Raw genomic sequence first — 20,312 nt, forward strand, 5'->3', positions numbered from 1 at the left:
CTGAACTACCTCAAACTTTTGTGAAATCGCACTATTCCAACTTGACCCACGGCGGGAGTATGTGCTCTACTGAGTGGCGTTCGAGTGTTAAGGCTTGCAATTATCATAAGGAGGAAGGAAAAAGGAATTATATATCTTAGACATTTTAATAACTCTTCGAAGATGTATTTTTAATCTCTTGCAGGAAGAGTTAAAAATTGCAAAAGCTTCTGTCTTCTTCACAATACTATACATTGTACTTTTTAAACCAAGGAATGTAAATCAGGGAAAATAAATCATTAATATGCTGACTCACTTCTTTCGAGCAGTTTTCTTTAAGAATTTTAAAATATCCAAAGAGGAAACTGTGCTTTGGGAGTTATTGTCTGGGGGCTGGCTCTTCCTCCACTGACGCACTTGAGGTTTTTGAAGAGTCGTTATTGAACTCAAAGCCTTTACCTTCTGGGTTTTCTCCCATTTGATCTGTGTCCATGTGTCCATTACAGAAAGGACACACTCACCATTTTTCTTAGTAGCATCGCTAGTAATAGAGAGGTATTGCTTTCATCTGTTGGGGGTATTATTATGGGGGGTTTGTTCAGTAAAGGGGGCTGGGGGCGAGCGATTATATCAGAGGGGGCAACTTTTCAGAAGAGGAAAGGGAAACAACATTAACATTGCTCTATCACTTTAGGGGGATCAGTGGGCTCAAAGGAGACTCCAGTTGGCAGAGAGTCAGTTGGGGTCGCCTGCATCATGGGGTGAGTCCCCACAACCACCTGTGCAAAGGAAGGAGGCTTCGCTGTTGCTGAAACCTTAGTGCCTACCTTAGCAGTTACTAGAGGGCGAGAGAAATCTTTCAGAGCTCTTAATAACAACAGTATGGTCAACATTAAGAATCTCAGGTGAAACATTTGTAGCTACAAGTGGTGGCTGCTGTGGAGAGTCGTGATCAACAAGTAGGGATGAACATTTTTTTCAATGGCTGAATTCACCACATCCACAACGCACAAGGATCTCTGTTGTGGTGTACCTGAGCTGTGTAAGTATGTCCTTCGATTGTGAAGGGAATTACCGCATTAAACGATGTGACACCAAGAGGAAAGATCATGTACACAGAGCTGCAAAACAACATGATATGTTTAAATTTATAATTTTTTCCATGAATCCGTGTGATTGAGGAAACAACCCAACTATATTTTTTAAGCTTGTCTACAATTTGCACGGTTTATAGCTTATCTGGAATTGGAATTCCAGATAAGGTATTGTCATCATGCACTGTCCGTCCGCCACCTATTTGCGACTTTTCTGGCCAAACTGCTGGGCCAATCCGGCTGAAATTTGGCAGCAAGGTTCCACTCCTGACTGGTAACAGGGCTCATTTCGGTCACGTGACCGGAAGTGTGTCAAAATGGCGGTCTTGGTAAATTCCTTCAAAAATATTTTTCTCCCGACCCACCAGTCAGAATGCTACCAAAGATGAGTTAAAACATTAAACCAGGTTATAAATGTTAAATTGTGGAGGTCATGCCGATCATGTGACCCGGAAGTTTCTCAAAATGGCCGACTTAGTCAATTTTTGGGAAAATTGCCTCAATTCCTTCAAAACTTCCTCTTCCTCTCCAGACCCCCCAGTCAGAATGCTACCAAATTTTGGTTATAACTTTAGGCCATGGCGCAGGCATGATCTGGCATCCTGTTGAAAGTTCATGGGAGCCACTTCAGTTGTTGCCGACCAGGAAGAGGCCTAATGAGGCATCAGGATAGGCCAACCCTACACTCATTTCATAAAGTGAAAGGTTTGATCTTTCTAATAACTACAAGTCAGGAGACGACGATGGTTCACGAGCGAGCGGTATTCAATGACAAAGGACGGACTATAACCGAAACAGGCTCAACAGGCCAGGCCCGGAAATGTCAAAACGAAGGTTACTGACCTTGAAATGAGATAGAAAAGAATGTATAATCAGTTATGAGGTTAGTTAGCTACACAATACCGAAAATTTGGTGAAAAATGAAATGAAAAAAAAATGGAAAAAAGGAAAAATCGAGCTCCGTGGGGCTAGACACATGACATTGGCCGACCCAAATATCGAAACCCCTGTCAGATTCCACCAACTCCCTCGGAGAAGATGTAGCTTGAACTTGATTACCCCCTAAAAAGACATCTTTTTCGGGCGTGGCTCCGCCCACAATGGGCGCAATACGCCCACTCTAGACAGGACACAACTAGATCATGATATCAACCTCCCACCCAAGTTTCATCAAGATCGAATGATATCATCAGGTAGTTATGCTGCCGACAGACAGACAGACACACACAGACAGACGCACACACAGACAGACGCACACACAGACAGACGCACACACAGACAGACGCACACACAGACAGACGCACACACAGACAGACGCACACACAGACAGACGCACACACAGACAGACGCACACACACACAGACAGACGCACACACAGACAGACGCACACACAGACAGACGCACACACAGACAGACGCACACACAGACAGACGCACACACAGACAGACGCACACACAGACAGACGCACACACAGACAGACGCACACACAGACAGACGCACACACAGACAGACGCACACACAGACAGACGCACACACAGACAGACAGACGCACACACACAGACAGATGCACAGACATGACGAATATAGTGGTCACTTGATAACTCGTGAACCAATAATGAGATATTTGAAGTTTACAAAAGAGCAAAGCAGACAGAGCAGATGGCTTTACGTTTTGTCTGAAGAGTGGCATGTTCCATAACATACTGCATCATGCATGATCAAAAACAATGTTGACTATTAAATTTTCACAAGTCAACCCCAGAATGAGATATCTTAGAGGAGACCATGCTCTATCAAAATGATATACACTACCACTCTGAAAACCAAAAAAAGGAAATTATTTTAAATATTCAACTTACCGAGGGTCCAGGGTTACCACGATTACCCTTCATTCCATAAGCTCCCACGACACCCTGAATAGCAGACAATCAGTAAAGCGCAAAAGAAACGTCAACAATGTCGTATAACAATGTACTAAGAAGGAACAGATTATCATAGCAGTAGAGTGTAAATCACAGACTTGAATAAGACTCAGAAACTTAGAAACTCATGACGAGAGGGACTCGTCATTTGAGTGATGCTTTACCATTAAGAGATAGGACCAAAAACTACATTTAGCATGATGTCTCCAAATATTATGGAATGATTCCGATGAAACTTGGTGGGCATTGTGGTTGGGTGACATGGTAACGAATTGATTTGATTTTGGTTCAGGTCACGATCCAGATCCAGCCTATCAGTGCCTATTTTATTGATACAAGACGTAAACTGTTCTCATTCGTTTATTCATTCTTATTCGTTCGTTCTTCGACCACGTGTTTCTCCCCCATTTCCCCAGATAGTTTTCACTGTTATTAACCTTCAATGTTTACACTTTCCCCTCAAGTTATGTATATCCGTCATATTTTATAACACCTTTTTCTTCTTCTTCTTTAAAAGGCTGCTTTCGACTTGCTCACCAAATCAATTCATCCCCAAAAAAATATCCATCTCCTATAGTGCCTTTTTTCTACATTCCCGAAACTCTCCTGCACTCCATCCTCCATCCAGCGTCCTTAAACGTATTTTTAACTCGAAGGTCACAAGAAACTCATTTTGCAATAAATGTTCGTTTCCCATAAATCGTACACTTTCTAAAATCCAATCTCACCCCTCCCCTCCAAATCTTCCCCATAACCCCTCCCCTCCAAATCTTCCCCATAACCCCTCCCCTCCAAATCTTCCCCATCACCCCTCCCCTCCAAATCTTCCCCATCACCCATCCCTTTCAAATCTCCCCCCTTGCCCCCTCCCTCCTAAACTACCCCTCACCCCTCCCCGCCAAGACGCCCCCTCACCCCTCCCCTCCTAGACTCCTCCCTCACCCCTCCCCTCCAAATCTTCCCCATCACCCATCCCTTTCAAATCTCCCCCCTTGCCCCCTCCCTCCTAAACTACCCCCTCACCCCTCCCCGCCAAGACGCCCCCTCACCCCTCCCCTCCCAAACTCCCCCCTCACCCCTCCCCTTCAAATCTCCCCACCCTCATTGCTTCTAAATTTCCCCCCTCTCACTCCCCCTCCTCAAAGCGTCCTCCCCGCTTCTTCCCCCTTCCAACTCTCACCTCCATCTCCCCCAACCTTCTGCCTTGCTCTTCCCCCTCCTCAAATAACACCTCATTGTGCCTCACCCAATCACCATCAAACCTTTTGTCCGCCCCATCCTTCCCTTTCTCCGAGCTATTCTGAAATCTCTGACACATCTTCAACAGCTCTCCCTACCTCTTCCACCTCTTCCACATCTTACCCTACCCCTCCTCCCCCCTGTTCTGTATCTGATGCTCCCCCTTCCTCTTCATTAACGGTATGGACCTCAAACATCCGGGGCCTTCGTTCAAACTTAACTGATCTCTCCATACAGGTTGCTTCTGTCAAACCAGACGTGATCTGCTTAACAGAAACTTTCCTCCATTATGATGTCTCTGATTCCTTAGTATCTCTCCCAGGCTACTCCCTCCTCCGGTATGATAGACCTGAGCCTCGTCCTGGAGGCGGGGTTGCTATCTTTATCAAAAACTCTCTTCCTCACTCGCCCTGCACTGCACTCTCTCCACCTCACCCCCAGGAATACCTCTGGCTACGGCTTCCCCTTCGCTCCCACCTCTTGTTCATATGTGTGTTGTACCGTCCACCAAACATTGATGACTCCATCTACATCTCGCTGTCTGATAATATGGACCAACTTCTATCGACTGAATCCCAACTCTCTCTTCCTCATATGTGGTGATTTCAACTGTCGTCATGCCAGTTGGCTGGGTGTGGGTACCTCTCTCACCAGCCATGGCTCCTCAGCAAAGGACTTCTGCGACTCACTGGGACTGACACAATCTGTCAATTTCCCGACCCGGATCTCAGTCAACGGAACATCTTCTCTTCTGGACTTGGTTATGACTAACTTCCCTGAAAATGTCTGCTGCTCTTCTGCTCCAATCGGATCATCTGATCATGTCCTTGTTAAAGTGGACATCTTTCTGACCATCCTCAGGGAGCCTGCTCAGCGTCGACGAGTCTGGCATTTCACTCAGGCCAACTGGCACGGTCTTCAAGCAGCCATCAATCATCTGGACTGGTCTCCCATCTCTACCACCTCTGACATCAACTCATCCTGGGAATTCTTCCCAAGTAAATTGCTCTCTCATGCACAGATTTATCCCATCTCGTCTTCAGTTGTCATACCCTTCCTCCCGTCCATGGTACACGGAATCTTGTGGTGAGGCTGTTGCCCAGAAACAACTTGCCTTCGTCTCCTGGAAAGCAAATCCAACGGAAGGAAATCTCATTTCCTTTCACAAAGCCCGAAACAAGTGTGTGTCCACCCTCAGGAGAGCCAGGAAACAATATCTCTCCGTTCTCAAGACCGAACTCTCTTATCTGTCTCCCTCTTCCAAATCCTGGTGGCATCTGGTCAAATCCGTTTCTGGTGTTTGTTCCCCCTCCATCCCCTCCCTTACCTCAAACGGCTACACAGCTGACTCCGCACGTGAAAAAGCTGAATGCCTCAACTCTGTGTTTGCCTCTAAATCTTGTGTCCCAAACCCATCCCTCTCTGTACCCACCATACCCAGTCGTACCCTGCTGCTCGTGGACTCCGTGTCCTTTCCTCCTGACAAGGTGGAAAAGTTTCTGTCAACCCTCGACTCTGATTCTGCAACTGGACCCGACGGCATCAGCCCATGGGTCCTAAAATCCTGCTCTGCCACTCTATCTCACCCTCTCTCTGTTCTCTTCACCCTCTCTTTTGCTCAAGGTCAACTGCCATCTGCTTGGAAATCAGCCAACATCACCGCTTTGCACAAAAAAGGTGCAAAAACAGATCCTAGCAACTACAGACCAATCAGCCTTCTCCCAATTATCAGCAAAGTCATGGAATCCATCATTGCTTCGGATATGAAATCTTTCCTCTTCTCCAATGGCTTGATCTCTGATCATCAATTTGGTTTCAGACCAGGTCACTCTACTCTGGACATGCTGCTTCTGCTGTCTCAACAATGGATGGAGGTCCTCAATGCCAAACAGGAAATTAGAGCTGTCTCCCTCGACATATCACGTGCCTTCGACACGGTCTGGCACCCCGCTCTGCTCACCAAACTCTCCTCCTTTGGTATCCATGGAAATCTCCACGCATGGCTGGCGGACTTCCTCTCTAGTCGTCGTCAACGTGTGGCCCTGAATGGGTTTATCTCATCTCCTCTTCCTGTTCAGGCTGGAGTTCCCCAAGGCAGTGTTCTGGGCTCCGTGCTTTTTCTGGTCTTCATCAATGATCTCTCTGACTCTCTTGAAAATCCTCTCTATCTCTTTGCTGATGACTCCACTCTCTGCCGCTCCATTCCTCTTCCCTCAGATCGGCAGTCTGCAGCCTCCTCACTCTCTGAAGACTTGGACAAAATCACAGACTGGTCAAACAAGTGGAACATGTCTTTCAATCCTGACAAATCTCACACTCTTACTATGTCTCTCCAAAAAGATCGACTGGACAACCCTCCCATCTACTTTCTCAACAATCCTCTCCAAGAAGTTCTGTCGCTCAAGCTTTTGGGTCTCACTATCTGCCATGATCTTTCTTGGGAAAACCACATTTCCAAGCTGGCCTCCAAAGCCAGTCGCCGACTGGGCATCCTCCGTCGTGCGAAGTCCTTCCTCGGCACACCTGAGCTCCTCACCACATACAAGGCTTTCATCCGCAGCTCAATGGAATACTGTTCTCCCCTATGGGCCGGTGCTCCTGCCTCACACCTAGCTCGGCTTCACGCTGTTGAAACCAAAGCTTTCAGAATTATTGGAATCTCCCGCGATGAAGCTATCTCTGAGGGCCTTTCACTCACTCACCGCAGGCAGGTAGGTGGTCTTTCTGTCTTCTACCGACTCCTCTCCGGCCTTGCACCCCCAGCTCTCTCTGTGCTCTGTCCCCCAAATATTCCTACAGGTCGCACAAGATCTGCCAGCAACCCTCTGATGGTTAAACTGCCGAAATCTCGGCTCTCTGCTCACCTTCACTCTTTCATTCCTCTTTTCTCCCGCCTCTGGAACAAACTCCCTCACTCCCTTCAATCCCACTCCTCCCTCCAGGTCTTTAAAACAGCTGTTCACCACCATCTCTTATCTTCCCCCATCCAAAACCTTGATCTTTTCTACCCCCGCTAATTCACCCCAGATCCACCTTGTTTGAAATTCCAACTTCTTTCCTGGAAGTCCTGGCAGTGTCCATATGTTTTATACCTCTCCCACCACCCCCTTCCCATGCCCCCCCCCCCCCCCCCAAAGCCCTCGCCCTCTCTCAGATCTCTCGATGTCTCCATGTCTCTCGGTCCCTGCTCTCAAATGTTGTGTTTGTGTCCTTCCCCCTCTCCCCATCTTGGCTAGCGCTCCCGATGTTATATGTTTTATGTGTCGGTTTGTCTTTCTGTGTGATTAATGTTCGCTCTTTCACGAGCCTCGATCTTGTATACAAAAAAAAACAAAAAAAAAAAACTGTTCAGCCTGGCTTAAGTATGCGCTCTACCGAGTGTAATTCTAGTTTATAGTTTGTGATTTAATGGCGTTACAGAAGTTCATCTGCCGAGTCTGCATTTCATTATGGAACGAGAGATAAACTATAATTGGTGCTTTGCAGAAAGGGTGTTGCCTCAGAAAGTGTGCCAGCTTCAGATGGACATTAAGTCTGGTGTTCCATTTGCTAGCAATAGTTGGTGAACATGAATGGCACGGTCTTTTTTTAACAAAGAGTAAGCAAATCATCGGCCAGCACCCTGTCTAAATGCTAAATTCCTACTCTAAATCGCACGGGACACTGCATCTGCATGAGCAGGGCAGTCGCACCTCCCATAAATTATGCTACCTGCTGGCCAAACTCAAAATTCATTCCCAGCCCGATATGCGTATGATACAAATGAAGTGTCGATTTAATGCAATGCACAATTTAATGCACATTTAATGCTCAGGCTTCCCTCCCCCATCGGTGTTCTGTGAATTTAAGTTCTTTCCTTCGCTGTATTGCTTGTTTCTTAGATTTTCTCTTCTCCCACTAACTTCCCCGAACATCTACCCTTTGTCTAACGTTTTAAATACAAAAATAATAATAATAATTATTATTATTATTTCCTTTTCTCCTCGCAGGCCCCCACGTGTGCTGTTGTCTCGCCCCACCCCCTTTATCTCCTTTTCTTCCACCTCTTCCTTCCATCTCCAGCCGTAACTCGCCTTTCCAATTCTAGTTTACACCATATTCATTTAACCCTTTCTCCTTTCTCAGATCCACGCCCTCACTTCAGGGACTATTCCCAGATTGTTTTCCATGGTTTTGTTTAAATATGTTTAAACTTTCTCCTGTCGTATTTTATTCAATGGTTTATTACAACACGCTGTTTTTCTTCCTATTTAAAAGGATTTTTTTTCAATTTCCTCATCAAATCATGACACTTCAAAAAAAAATTCAATCTCTTACAGTCCTTCCTTTCTACATTCTCTAAAGTCACCTTCATTCCACCCCTCCTCTATCGTTTTCAAATGGATCTCTGACTTGAAAATCAAAATAAACCCAGTTTGTAATAAATGTTCATTTTTCATAAATCATCCACTTTCTAAACTTCTTCCTCACCCCTCTCCTCCTAAATGCCCCCTCACCCCTCCCTTTCAATTCTCCCTCCTCGCTCCTCCCTTTCAATTCTCCCTCCTCACCTATCTCCTCCTAAACTCCCCCTCACCCCTCCCCTCCTAAACTCCCCCTCACTCCTCCCCTCCTAAACTCCCCCTCGCCCCTCCCCTTCAAAACTCCCCACTCCCACTCCCCTTCAAAACTCCCCCCTCATGCCTCCCCTTCAAAACTCCCCCCTCACCCCTCCCCTTCAAAACTCCCCCCCACCCCTCCCCTTCTAATCTCCCCCCCCCCCTACTATCTTTCTCCAATTCTCCCCCCCCCCCCCCTCCCTCCTCAAAGCTACCTCCTCCCCACTTCCTTTCCCTTCCATCACATACCTCCACCTCCTCCAACCTTCGACTATGCTCTGCTCCCCCCTCAAACAACACCTCACTGTGCCTCCTCCCATCACCATCAAACCTTTTGTCCTCCTCATCCTTCCTTTTCTCCTAACTCTTCTGCAATCTCCGACACACTATCAACAGCTCTCCCTACCCCTCCCCTCCCCTGTCATGTACCCGATGCTCCACCTCCCTCTCCTTAACGGTATGGACCTCAAACATCTGGGGCCTTCACTCAAACCTGACTGATCTCTCCATTCAGGTTGCTTCTGAGAATCCAGACTTGATCTGCTCAACAGAAACTTTCCTCCTTCAAGATGTCTCTGATTCTTTAATATCTCTTCCTGGTTGCTCCCTCCTCCGATATGATAGACCTGAGACTCGTTCTGGTGGTGGGGTTGCTATCTTTATCAAAAACTCTCTTCCTCACTCTCCTTGCACTGCCCTCCCTCCACCTCACCCCCAGGAGTACCTCTGGCTATGGCTTCCTCTCCGCTCCCACCTTTTGTTCATATGTGTTCTGTACAGTCCTCCAAACAGTGATGACTCCATTTACATCTCCCTGTCTGACAACATGGACCAACTTCTATCCACTCATCCCAACCCTCTCTTCCTCATATGTGGTGACTTCAACTGTCATCATGCCAGCTGGCTGGGTGTGGGTTCCTCTCTCACCAGCCATGGTACCTTAGCAAAGGACTTCTGCGACTAACTGGGACTGACACAATCTGTCAATTTCCCAACCCGGATCTCAGTCAATGGAGTATCTTCTTTTCTAGACTTGGTTTTGACGAACTTCCCCGCAAATGTCTGCTGCTCTTCTTCTTCTCCAATCGGTTCTTCTGTTCATTTCCTTGTTAAAGTGGACATCTCTTTGGCCATTCTCATAGAGCCTCCTCAGCGCTGACGAGTCTGGCATTTCACTCAGGCTGACTGGCACGGTTTGCAAGCAGCCATCAATCATCTGGGCTGGTCTCCCATCTCCACTGCCTCTGACATCAACTCTTCCTGGGAATTCTTCCAAAGTAAAATGCTCTCTCTCATGCACAGATTTATCCCATCTTGTCTTCAGTTGTCATACCCTTCCTCCCGTCCATGGTACACTGAAGCTTGTGACGGGTGAAGCAGTTGCCATGAGGATCTGTCCTTGTGGTGAGGCTCTGTCCCCCAAATATTCCTCCAGGTCACACAAGATCTGCCAGCAACCCTCTTATGGTGAATGCCAAAATCAAGACTCTCTGCTCACCTTCACTCTTTCATTCCTCTTTTCTCCTGCCTTTGGAACAAACTCCTCGCTCTCTTCTTCAATCCCACTCCTCCATCCAGGTCTTTAAAACCGCTGTTCAGCACCATCTCTTATCTTCCCCCATCCAAAATCTTGATCTTTTCTACCCCCGTTAATCACCACAGATCCACTTTTTGAGACACCAACTTCTTTCCTGGAAGTCCTAGCAGTGTCCGTGTGTTTTATACCTCTCCCACCCGCCCCCATTCCCAAGCCTCCTCCCCCCAAGCCCTCTCTCTTCCACAGATCTCCCGATGTCCCTGTTCTCTACTGTTGTACTTGTGTGCTTCCCTCTCTCTCCCCATCTTGTCTCCCGCTCCCTTTATCATATGTTTTATGTGTCAGTTTTTTTTTTGATTGATGTTAGCTCTTACACGAGCCTCGACCTTGCATACCAAAAAAAAAAAAATACAAGCGCATGTACAGTATTGCAAGTTTGCTATGCAAGCTTAGGCCATCACATCAATATTGGAGCTTGCAAGAGAGCCAAGAGGTTTTCTTTGGGACATGCCATGGTCTCTTACAGAATGTGTCCTACTATGAAGCACATTGTGTAACCTGCAGACAAGTATGTGCAATGATTTGACAACTGGGATGCAACATCTGACATTACAATTTACAGGGTGGGCCATTGAACTATTCCCGGTTTTGAACCCCGAAACGAATAACCGGAAACGGAAACGAATTCCCGGTTACCAAGAAACGAAATCGAACAAAATATTTACAGGATGTAGGTACATATTTCAAGATTTTGTGATTAAACATTTATGGAATACAGAAGTGTATAAAATTAGTTATGAATTTCGCCATGATTTCCATCATTTTCATACAGCATGCGCATCCTTTCACGATATTCCGAGACCATTTTCTGTCGCATTCTGACGGTAATTTCTCCAAAAGCTGCTTGAATCCGCTCTTTCAAGTCTTGAATGTTCGCTGGTTGAGTTGCGTAAACCTTTCCCTTAAGAAAGCCCCACAAGAAAAATCTAACGGGGTGAGGTCCGCAAACAAGGGGTCCAGGGAATATTTTGGGGGCCTCTCGTTCAACCAGCGAATATTCAAGACCTGAAAGAGCGGATGAATGTAAATATTTTGTACGTATTTCTATTGGCTGAATCCTTTGCACTATATAGCTAATAACGTTGATGGTGATGGAATGAACAAAATGGCATTCTATATAAAGGAAACAGCTTAAGATGAGTCTGTTTCTCATTGTTGGCAGTTGCTACCGATTTCAAGCATACAAATATCGAAGCATTATGAATATCTGTGAAACGAAATTAAAGAAAATGCCACATTACAAAGTTTACATGTGAAAAACGATGCACTATCAAATTACAGATTTTAGCCTTACTCGTCTCTTAAATCAGTTAAAACTTATAAATATAAATTCATAATCATGATGCGGAGTAAAGTCATTCTTGGCTCGACCATGTCGTACCATTGGTCCAGGAATGCCAGCAGGTCCAGGATGTCCAAGTGCTCCATGGTCTCCCTTCTGCCCAGGTTCTCCTGGTTCACCTTTCACTCCAAGCAATCCATCAGGACCCTGTTGGGTCGGCATGAACACGAGGATTTGAAACCTCAATCTAAGTGACATTGAGAAATCTGATGGTCAAATCGACTATGATTCTAATTTGTGGCTGGACTTACAGGTGAACCAGAAAATCCAGCAGGTCCATGTGGGCCCATCTCTCCATTTCCTCCCTGTAAGGCAATTATTAGTGTCAATGTTGTTCGGAATCTGCTCCACCATAATGTAATGCAGGACAGACTATAATTCCAGCATACTTTTCTATTAGATATCCTTCTTGGACAACGTTTGGGCCTACTGCTTTACCTTTCCCCATGAAATGCATGCTAATGAACCAGGGGTTATAAGGATATTAGAGTGTGGATAGAGGCCAGCTGCAACCTTTGAGGGTGAATGTAATTGAGAACTAGAAAGCATGTAAAAATGCAAAGCCTGTCTGTGCCCGTTTGCATTCAGACGTCTTCTTCTTCTGTATGCGCAAAAGAATGAAAACAGTAAAAAAAAAATAATAATAATAAGATTTCTATGCAGCCTAGACCTTTGAGCTTTAGATCTAAAAAAATAAACAGCTTCTAGCTTTTGATTGGTGAACCAATTCAGTGAGTCGATGTGCAAATTCTTAAAATTTCAGGTCAATTGGACGAAAATTGACGATTTTATGCAACCTTGACCTTTGACATTTTGATCTAAAAAAAAAACAATTGACATACCTTTTGATTAGTGAACCAATTCAGTGACCCAATATGCAAATTCTTTAAATTTCAAGTCAATCGGGTGATAATTGGTGATTTTACACAACCTTGACCTTTGATATTTTGATCTAAAAACAACTGGCTTCTAGCTTTTGATTGGTGAACCAATTCATTGATCCAATATGCAAATTCTTAAAATTTCAGGTCAATTGGATGCAAATTGACGATTTTATGTGATGCTGACCTTTTGACCTTTGACCAAATTATTAATTTGCCTTCTCCATATTCTCATAATAAAGCTTTGTTGAAAATTTGATGACAAAACTCAAAAGGTAAATTTAAATTTGAGTTAAATTGGATGAAATTGATGATTTTATGTGACGCTGACCTTTTGACCTTTTGACAAAATTATTTTGCCTTCTCCATGTTCTCATAATAAAGCTTTGTTAAAAATTTGATGACAAAACTCAAATGCTAAAAAAGTTACGGCCCGGACAGACACACACAGACACACACAGACACACACAGACACGCAGACACACGCACACACACACACACACACACACGCACACACACACACACAGACACGCACACGCACACGTACACACACACACACACAGACACGCACACACACACGTACACACGCACACGTACACACACACACACAGACAGACACAGGCACACACAGACACAGACACGCGCACACACACAGACACACACACACACGCACAAAGACACAGTAGTGATTGCAACACCCCATCTCCTGATGTGCAGGAGATGGGCTAACTATCACTTTTCCAATAGCAGGACACACACAACACAACTACAGCATGAACTCTCAATGATAAAAAGGGCAAAACAACAGCTTTCACATGTATTTATGCTTCAATACATAACATGCTTCAATGCCAATGTTCATATTTCACTTTTCTCCTGAATTTTTGGTGAGTGTGCGGATCTAGTCTACTTTGGAATAGTCATAGATGTGGTTGATATAAATAAAATATTTTAAAATCAATATCGAGGGTGCATTAACCGCGAATGTTTTCATTGTCTTCATTAAGCAGTGACTTGGTGGTGGAGTGAGCCTTGTTGTATTACCCTCACGTGTGAGTTGGATTCCCATGGCTGCTCAGCAGAAATTTTCACAACCTGCATTGGAATCGCTTGGTTCTTAGCTATGAAAACATTCATGACTTTTCATGGATGCTCTGACGCCCTGTAAAAAGTATGGGTCGCCATCACTAAAATTCCGTCTTGTATATATTAGTGAGCAATGGTGAACTGTGAACAGCACAAGGCCTCTTCTCAATTAGCCATAACTGTTAACTTAACCTTTTGGAGTTGGTGGTCAAGGTAGCAATGACCCTAATGCTTCAGAGAATTATAGCCTGTGACCTTTCATTCCATACCAAAGATGATATACAAACACTATATTTATAATAGCCCTCACAGAGCTGTTATAAATGTGAGCTATTAGGGCTATTATAAATATAGTGTTTGTTTGGTTCTGGGTCACAATATAAATTATACTAGATTCTTGAATCTATTGGTAAATGTTGAAGCGTGTGTATGTTATATCCAGGAGCTCCGAGAGGGGAGGGGAGGGGGGGATTACCACCCTGCGGCCCGGACCTAATACCCAATCGGGGCTGTAATTATTTCTTCAATATTTAGTATCGTATAATGATTTTTGTGATTATAAAACACCATGGGCAGCTTTATTTTGTGTCTCTCTCCAAGTACAGTAACACCCTCCCTCATAAAATAAACTACTGTGGGAACAATTTACATAATGATAATCTCGGTGATGACGTAAATGAACACAGGAATGTTAGCCAAACCCCACCCAGATAAAAGGGGTTAAGAAACGAATCTGCATATATGAATAAGTGAATAACACCCCAATTTCCCTTAACCACAGAATATATTTCTGATGATGAAAATACAGAAACCTCAGTAAAAGTTGATTAATAAAAAATTTGAAGGGGGCTTAGTATTGCCCCGGGACCCGTTCTGGCTCTCGGCGTCTCTGGTTATATCCATGGTAACCGCTACAATGTACTAACAGTAAATGTTAAAACCTAACGCCTTTCAGTCAAAGATATTTCTCATATTGCTAATTTTGCACGAGTCTGATTTGCATCCAGGAACATAACAATTACGGTTAACCATTTCGAAATTGCCACTCTTTTGCCTAAATGGTGAAAACTATTTTTAAAAGATTATTCGAATTATACATTTTGCACTAGTAAAGACAAGTTAAAAGTGCCCGGTGAGGCGAGCTGAGTCAGTGTAAACACACAGAACATGCACAAAAAGGCCTCATTTAGCATTCGTACGCCATTCCAAAAGTCGCATATTTCGTATCAAGTAAAAAGGTTAAAAGTACTATTTGGCCTCAATCTTAAGTGGAAAAGTTTAAGTTTCCATGAGACTTACTACATTTGTGGAAACAGTTGTTTGTGTGTTAATTAGAAAGACATACATGGTGTATTTAGCCTTACTGGAAAACCCCTTGTTCCAGGATGGCCAGGTGGTCCAAGAGAGCCCCAAGTGCCCTGCAGACACAAAAAGAACCATAACAATTATGGCTTCAAAATTAACCACCTACATGTATTATTCCACCATCTGCCCATTCCCATTTAATAACCTTCCATAACAAATGTAATGGAATATTATGAACTTCCTACATAAACGAGAATGGCTCCTAAAGTAATGCTTTTTTACCAACAACTTCTATGTCCATGTTTTGGAGTTCAGGGTGCAATAGAGAATGCATAAGTTGCTAAATTTATGGTGAGATTTTAAACTATTCATTCATTTAGTTCCTTGCACCAAATGTTACTCAAGTTTGTGAATGCAGTTTATACCACCATTCAGGAGAGGTGATCAGCCCGACTTGAGTGTAATGGGGAGGGGAGCAGGATGGATATGGCAATATTGTCAAGAATCAAAATATACAAATGAATGAACTAAAAACTGGCATTAAAAATAAGCACAAGCATTCAACAACAATGTACAACAGTCACACTTTATCTTTCTTGAAACATATAATTGTTTATCATAAAATAAGTCACTGTACCATGATTCCAGGTGGGCCAGAAGGTCCACTTTGGCCAAGAGGTCCAAGCATACCCTGTAGAACATACAGATGGTAATACTGAGATGTTGTCATTCATATTAGAAACATAAACAATTGGTATTCCAATTACAGTTATCGCCAGGCATTCAGTTTCATCTTTCATTCCAGCTGAGAGCTGAAAGAAACAATTCGAACAATAAAAAAAACATTGTGGATAATACAAATACAAGAGCGCTGAAAGGTATATAGTATATACAGACTTGGCATTTAATATGGAATATTTTTTTATGGGGGTGAACTTACTTTTCAAGATGACTTAGAACCAAAAGTTCATTGCAATTATGTTTAAATTATTCTGGATTTTGTTAATGTAACCTTTAAAAGAAACAAAAACCACATTTCACATTTCGAAGCAAATAAATTGATCCTTGAAAGTGATGAAAACTGATATCGAACTCAATTCATGGACAGTACTGTGTTAAACTTCTGTACGTTTTCCAGAAGTATCTCTTTATTTTGCACATTAGCCAAAAAAAAATTCAACAAAAACAAAAGCTAAATTATGACTGGGATTACGGACAGTAAAATTACAGTTCAGTACTTCGTGTAACCCCCACGAGCATTCAGGAGAGCACGTACATGTCGAGGCATGCTGTTCACGAGATTTGCCAAGGTTTGGACAGGAATGGCTTGCCATGCAGTGACAATAGCTTGCTGCAATTCATGCACAGAGGTAGGCTGCTGGACCAAGTTGTCGATTTGACGCGTTAATTCTGCCCACAAGTTCTCTATCGGATTCATATCCGGGGACATGGCAGGCCACTCCATATGCTCTACACCACGGTCAGCAAGAAAGTGTTGGATAATGCGAGCACGATGAGGCCGTGCATTGTCATCTTGGAAGACAAAGTTTCTTCGAAAGGCTGCACGAGCAAATGGAAGCAATGTTTCTTCCAGAATGACCCTGTACTTGAACTGGTTCAGGTTTCCATTCAGAACAACCAGGTCAGTTTTGCCCCTTGCATGAAAAGCAGCCTAAACGGTCACCCCACCACCTCCAGCTTGGACTCTTGGCACTATACAAACTTCGTTGTGGGCTTCATGCACTTGTCTGCGCACTCAGACGTGGCCATCTTGACTATAGACCAGAAATCTAGACTCGTCACTGAAGGTCACATGATTCCAGTGTCCTGGCTGCCATTGACGGTGCTCTCTGGCCCACTGCAATCGGCGCTGGCTGTGTTGTCTGGTCAGGCGGGGCTTTCTCGTGGGACGCCTGGCATGATAGCCTGCTTGAACCAGTCGTTGGTTGACTAGCCTTCTGGATACAGGCACATTTGTCAGTTGCTGCCACTCAGCCCTAAGCCGATTAGCTGACTTGGTACGGCCATTGCAGACTAACCGGTGCAGCTGGCGATCATCTCTCCTTGTGGTTCTGCGTGGACATCCTGGCCTCGGTATTGGAGTAGGGACACCCCTCTGAGCATTTCGTTTCAGGATCTTTGACACCTGACCTTGAGTGATGCCATACTGCCGAGCAATAGCACGCTGTTTCATGCGAGAATTTCGTAAAGCCACCACTTCATGACAAACAGCATTGTCAAGTTGACGGACCATCTCCAGAGGAAGCGGCAATAACTTTTGTAGATGTGCAGCAGTTGTTTTCCACTAATACAGAACGCAACAACCCTTATATACCCGATTGTGAAGCCAATCGTCAAATGTACCTGTCCTTACATTTTGTCACGCTACCTGTGATATAATCCTGTTATTGACTTCCTGCTGTGAAAGACAGTGACATGGTTCTTTCAACAAAGACATCACCAAAGGGTAAAATAAACTCACCAGATTGATATACTGAGTTCAGAAAGTAAACCCAAGTCGAGAAAAAAAATATATTCCATATTAAATGCCAAGTCTGTATATATGTATATAGTGTGGGGGTTACCCCATTGGGATATAATCCACAGGCACGGGACCCGTGGGGCTATTGTTTGTATGGGCGTGGCGTGCGCTCGGTTGTTGGAGCCACGCCCCCTTAAGAGTGAGTTGTGTTATAAAAGATGCGTGAGTTCCGGTATGAGTTTAGTTCTGTTGGAATAAAGGAGCTTTGAACAAGCTAATAAGTGTCTCGCCCTCTCGTCGTCCGCAACTCCTACAATAGTATATATATATATATATATATATATATATATATATATATATATATATATATATATACCCTGCAAAAAAAGAAACGCAAAAGTGATTTTAGATGTATATTTTGTATATCATATAAATAATCAACAGATGGTAATCGATTGTTCAAAATTGGCACACATCATTCTCATTGACCCAGGTTCCATATGGCACACATGGAACAGTAGATTTTCAAGGTGAAGGTCATCTGTGCTCAATATCTTGTATGGCCACCATTAGAGTCCAAAACTGACTGGCATCGTCCTCCCATGGAAGCAATCAGATCCCGAATTGTGGCCTGGTGAATGTTCACCCACTCTGCCTGCAGTGCTTGTGCCAACTATCGGAGGTTCTGTGGTTGTTGCTGACGTGCTTGCAGTCGTTGATCCAGTGCATCCCGTAAATGTTCGATTGGGTTTAAATCTGGAGACCTGGAGGGCCATGGTAGGACCTGGATGTTGTGATTCCTCAAAAAGGCTGTTGTCAGTCTTGTCGTGTGAGGCCGGGCGTTGTCTTGTTGGAAAATGACGTTCGCTTGTTGCATAATGGGAAGGATGTGTGGTCGAAGAATCTCATCCGTGAGTCGTGGCATGTTTTCGCTGTTCACTTGCTGTAAGATTGTGATGGCATGCAAATGAAAACCGAACGTTTTTATAGCCCCACGAGTGATGTTGCACGTGCATGTCATGTTGGTGTGTTTCGGCGCCAGGCTCTCACGTGGTTGTGTTTTTGCGATTGTTCCATCTTTTCGCCAAATTTCTGCAGTACCTCATTCTTTCCACACAAATCAATCCCAATCCATGCAGAAATGACCGATTCATTTTTGGTATTAATTTTGTATGGATATCGGCAACACTCTGTCAGATATTTACGATTTTACTACTTTTGCGTTTTTTTTTTTGCAGGGTAAATATATATATATATTGTTACGTTTGTAGGGGGTAGGCAGTGATTACTTTAGTCCATGTAGATTTGTATAGGTAGGTGCTCCGAATGTCATGTAGAAACCTTGATGTAATAAGTACTTGTTTCGACTGTGTGTTTGGATTAAGCTTGTATATTCGTCCCCATCACGGTGGGGGTAGGGGGGGCATGTTAATTAGCTCAGGGATTATGTTAATTCCCTGTATGTTGTTCCCTCTGTAATTTATCTCTATGTCCCTCATGGCACCGCATTAGACACTAGTTAAAATCGCCCATTAACTTCACTAATTAATAATAAAACCACCGGAAGCCAGGCATGAACAATACCGCTGGCGGCGCAGCCTCTCCATCACCACAAGGACAGGCAGGCCAAAGGCCACGCCCTAGAGAGCCGTGATTGGTCGGGGCATTGAGTGACAGAGGATTTAAAATATGGGACTGGCAGATTGGTGAAGAGGATGGATGACGTCAGAGCGGTGAAGACAAAATACTAGAGCGGCAGACATTTTCTCTCTCTTGGGTCCGGACTTTGGTGGAGACGGTTGTGCGCCGACGATTCTCCCCCTTTCTTCACGTTCTGGACCTTGGTGTGGGCGACAGTGTGCCGAGACCTTGATGGGGATTGCGAGGAGGCCGAGTTGCGAACCAAGAGCTGGGAACGAGGAGCTGTGCGACAACTCCTGTTTGCTTCGCTCTCGACAAGGCCAGGAGTGAGAGGACGCTCGGTGAGGCCTAGCAGCGCATGAACGAGCGGACTGCGGCCTTATTCCCGCCAAGAACAGAGCCGGGTCCAGACTGCGCGCTCAGGGCAGACGATTCTTGACGAGACCCCCCACCAGTGATCAGAGCTAAGTGCATGAAATAACCACACAGTTATTTTATATATCGTTTTCTTTCCCTGTGTCCATGTTTGGGTCTGTTACTGGAGTGCTCCATGTAAGAAATTTAGTTTCCCCGTGTTTTATTTTGCACCGGCATTTCTTTGAATAAGCCTGTTATTTTTGTACAATTTTAAATCCGTTTTCATTTGTTACCTTCGCAAAAGCGGAAGGTTATGTTTTGATCGCTGTGTATTTATTTGTATGTCTGTGTGTGTGTGTGTGTGTATGTTATTCGCATAACTCAAAAAGTATTCAACCGAATTGCATGAAATTTGGTGGGATGATTGGTTATTATACGGGACACATTTGATTAGATTTTGGGAGCAATCGGGTCAAAGGTCAAGGTCAAGGTCACGAAAAGGTCAAAATCGTATTTTTGTTGTTCTGTTCCCTACACTCCCATGCCAAGTACAGAACAGTAGCTGCGGCGAAGGTATGCGCTCTACCGAGTGCCCGTTCTAGTTATTTTTTTACAGGTTTGAGGACTGCCAGTGGGATCCATGCAGGTAAGTGCTCTTCAGCATCGTCCTCCTCCTCCTCCTCCTCCCCTTCCCCCCCTCCCCCCCCCCCCCCCCACGTGTATTAACTCCGCCACATTTTGAACCGAGTGCCTCGTAGTAAAGCTCGTTTGTCCTTCTGTGCTACCCTA

General features: G+C 44.4%; 1 protein-coding gene across 1 annotated transcript in view; it reads right to left on the reverse strand.

Annotated features, from left to right (window-relative positions):
• The window catches only part of LOC137433434 (uncharacterized), a 232,225-nt gene that overhangs the window by 59,650 nt on the left and 152,263 nt on the right, over positions 1–20,312 (reverse strand). Inside the window, exons 36-40 of the mRNA XM_078785841.1 lie at positions 15,681–15,734; positions 15,103–15,156; positions 12,023–12,076; positions 11,811–11,918; positions 2,933–2,986 (exon numbers count right to left, since the gene is read on the reverse strand). Of these exons, the coding sequence (XP_078641967.1) occupies positions 2,933–2,986; positions 11,811–11,918; positions 12,023–12,076; positions 15,103–15,156; positions 15,681–15,734 (324 nt within the window). The remainder of the gene's footprint in view (positions 1–2,932; positions 2,987–11,810; positions 11,919–12,022; positions 12,077–15,102; positions 15,157–15,680; positions 15,735–20,312) is intronic.

The sequence above is a fragment of the Myxine glutinosa genome, chromosome 10 (genome assembly GCF_964187855.1).
Source record: "Myxine glutinosa chromosome 10, kmMyxGlut1.1, whole genome shotgun sequence".
In the NCBI taxonomy this organism is placed as follows: Eukaryota; Metazoa; Chordata; class Myxini; order Myxiniformes; family Myxinidae; genus Myxine; species Myxine glutinosa.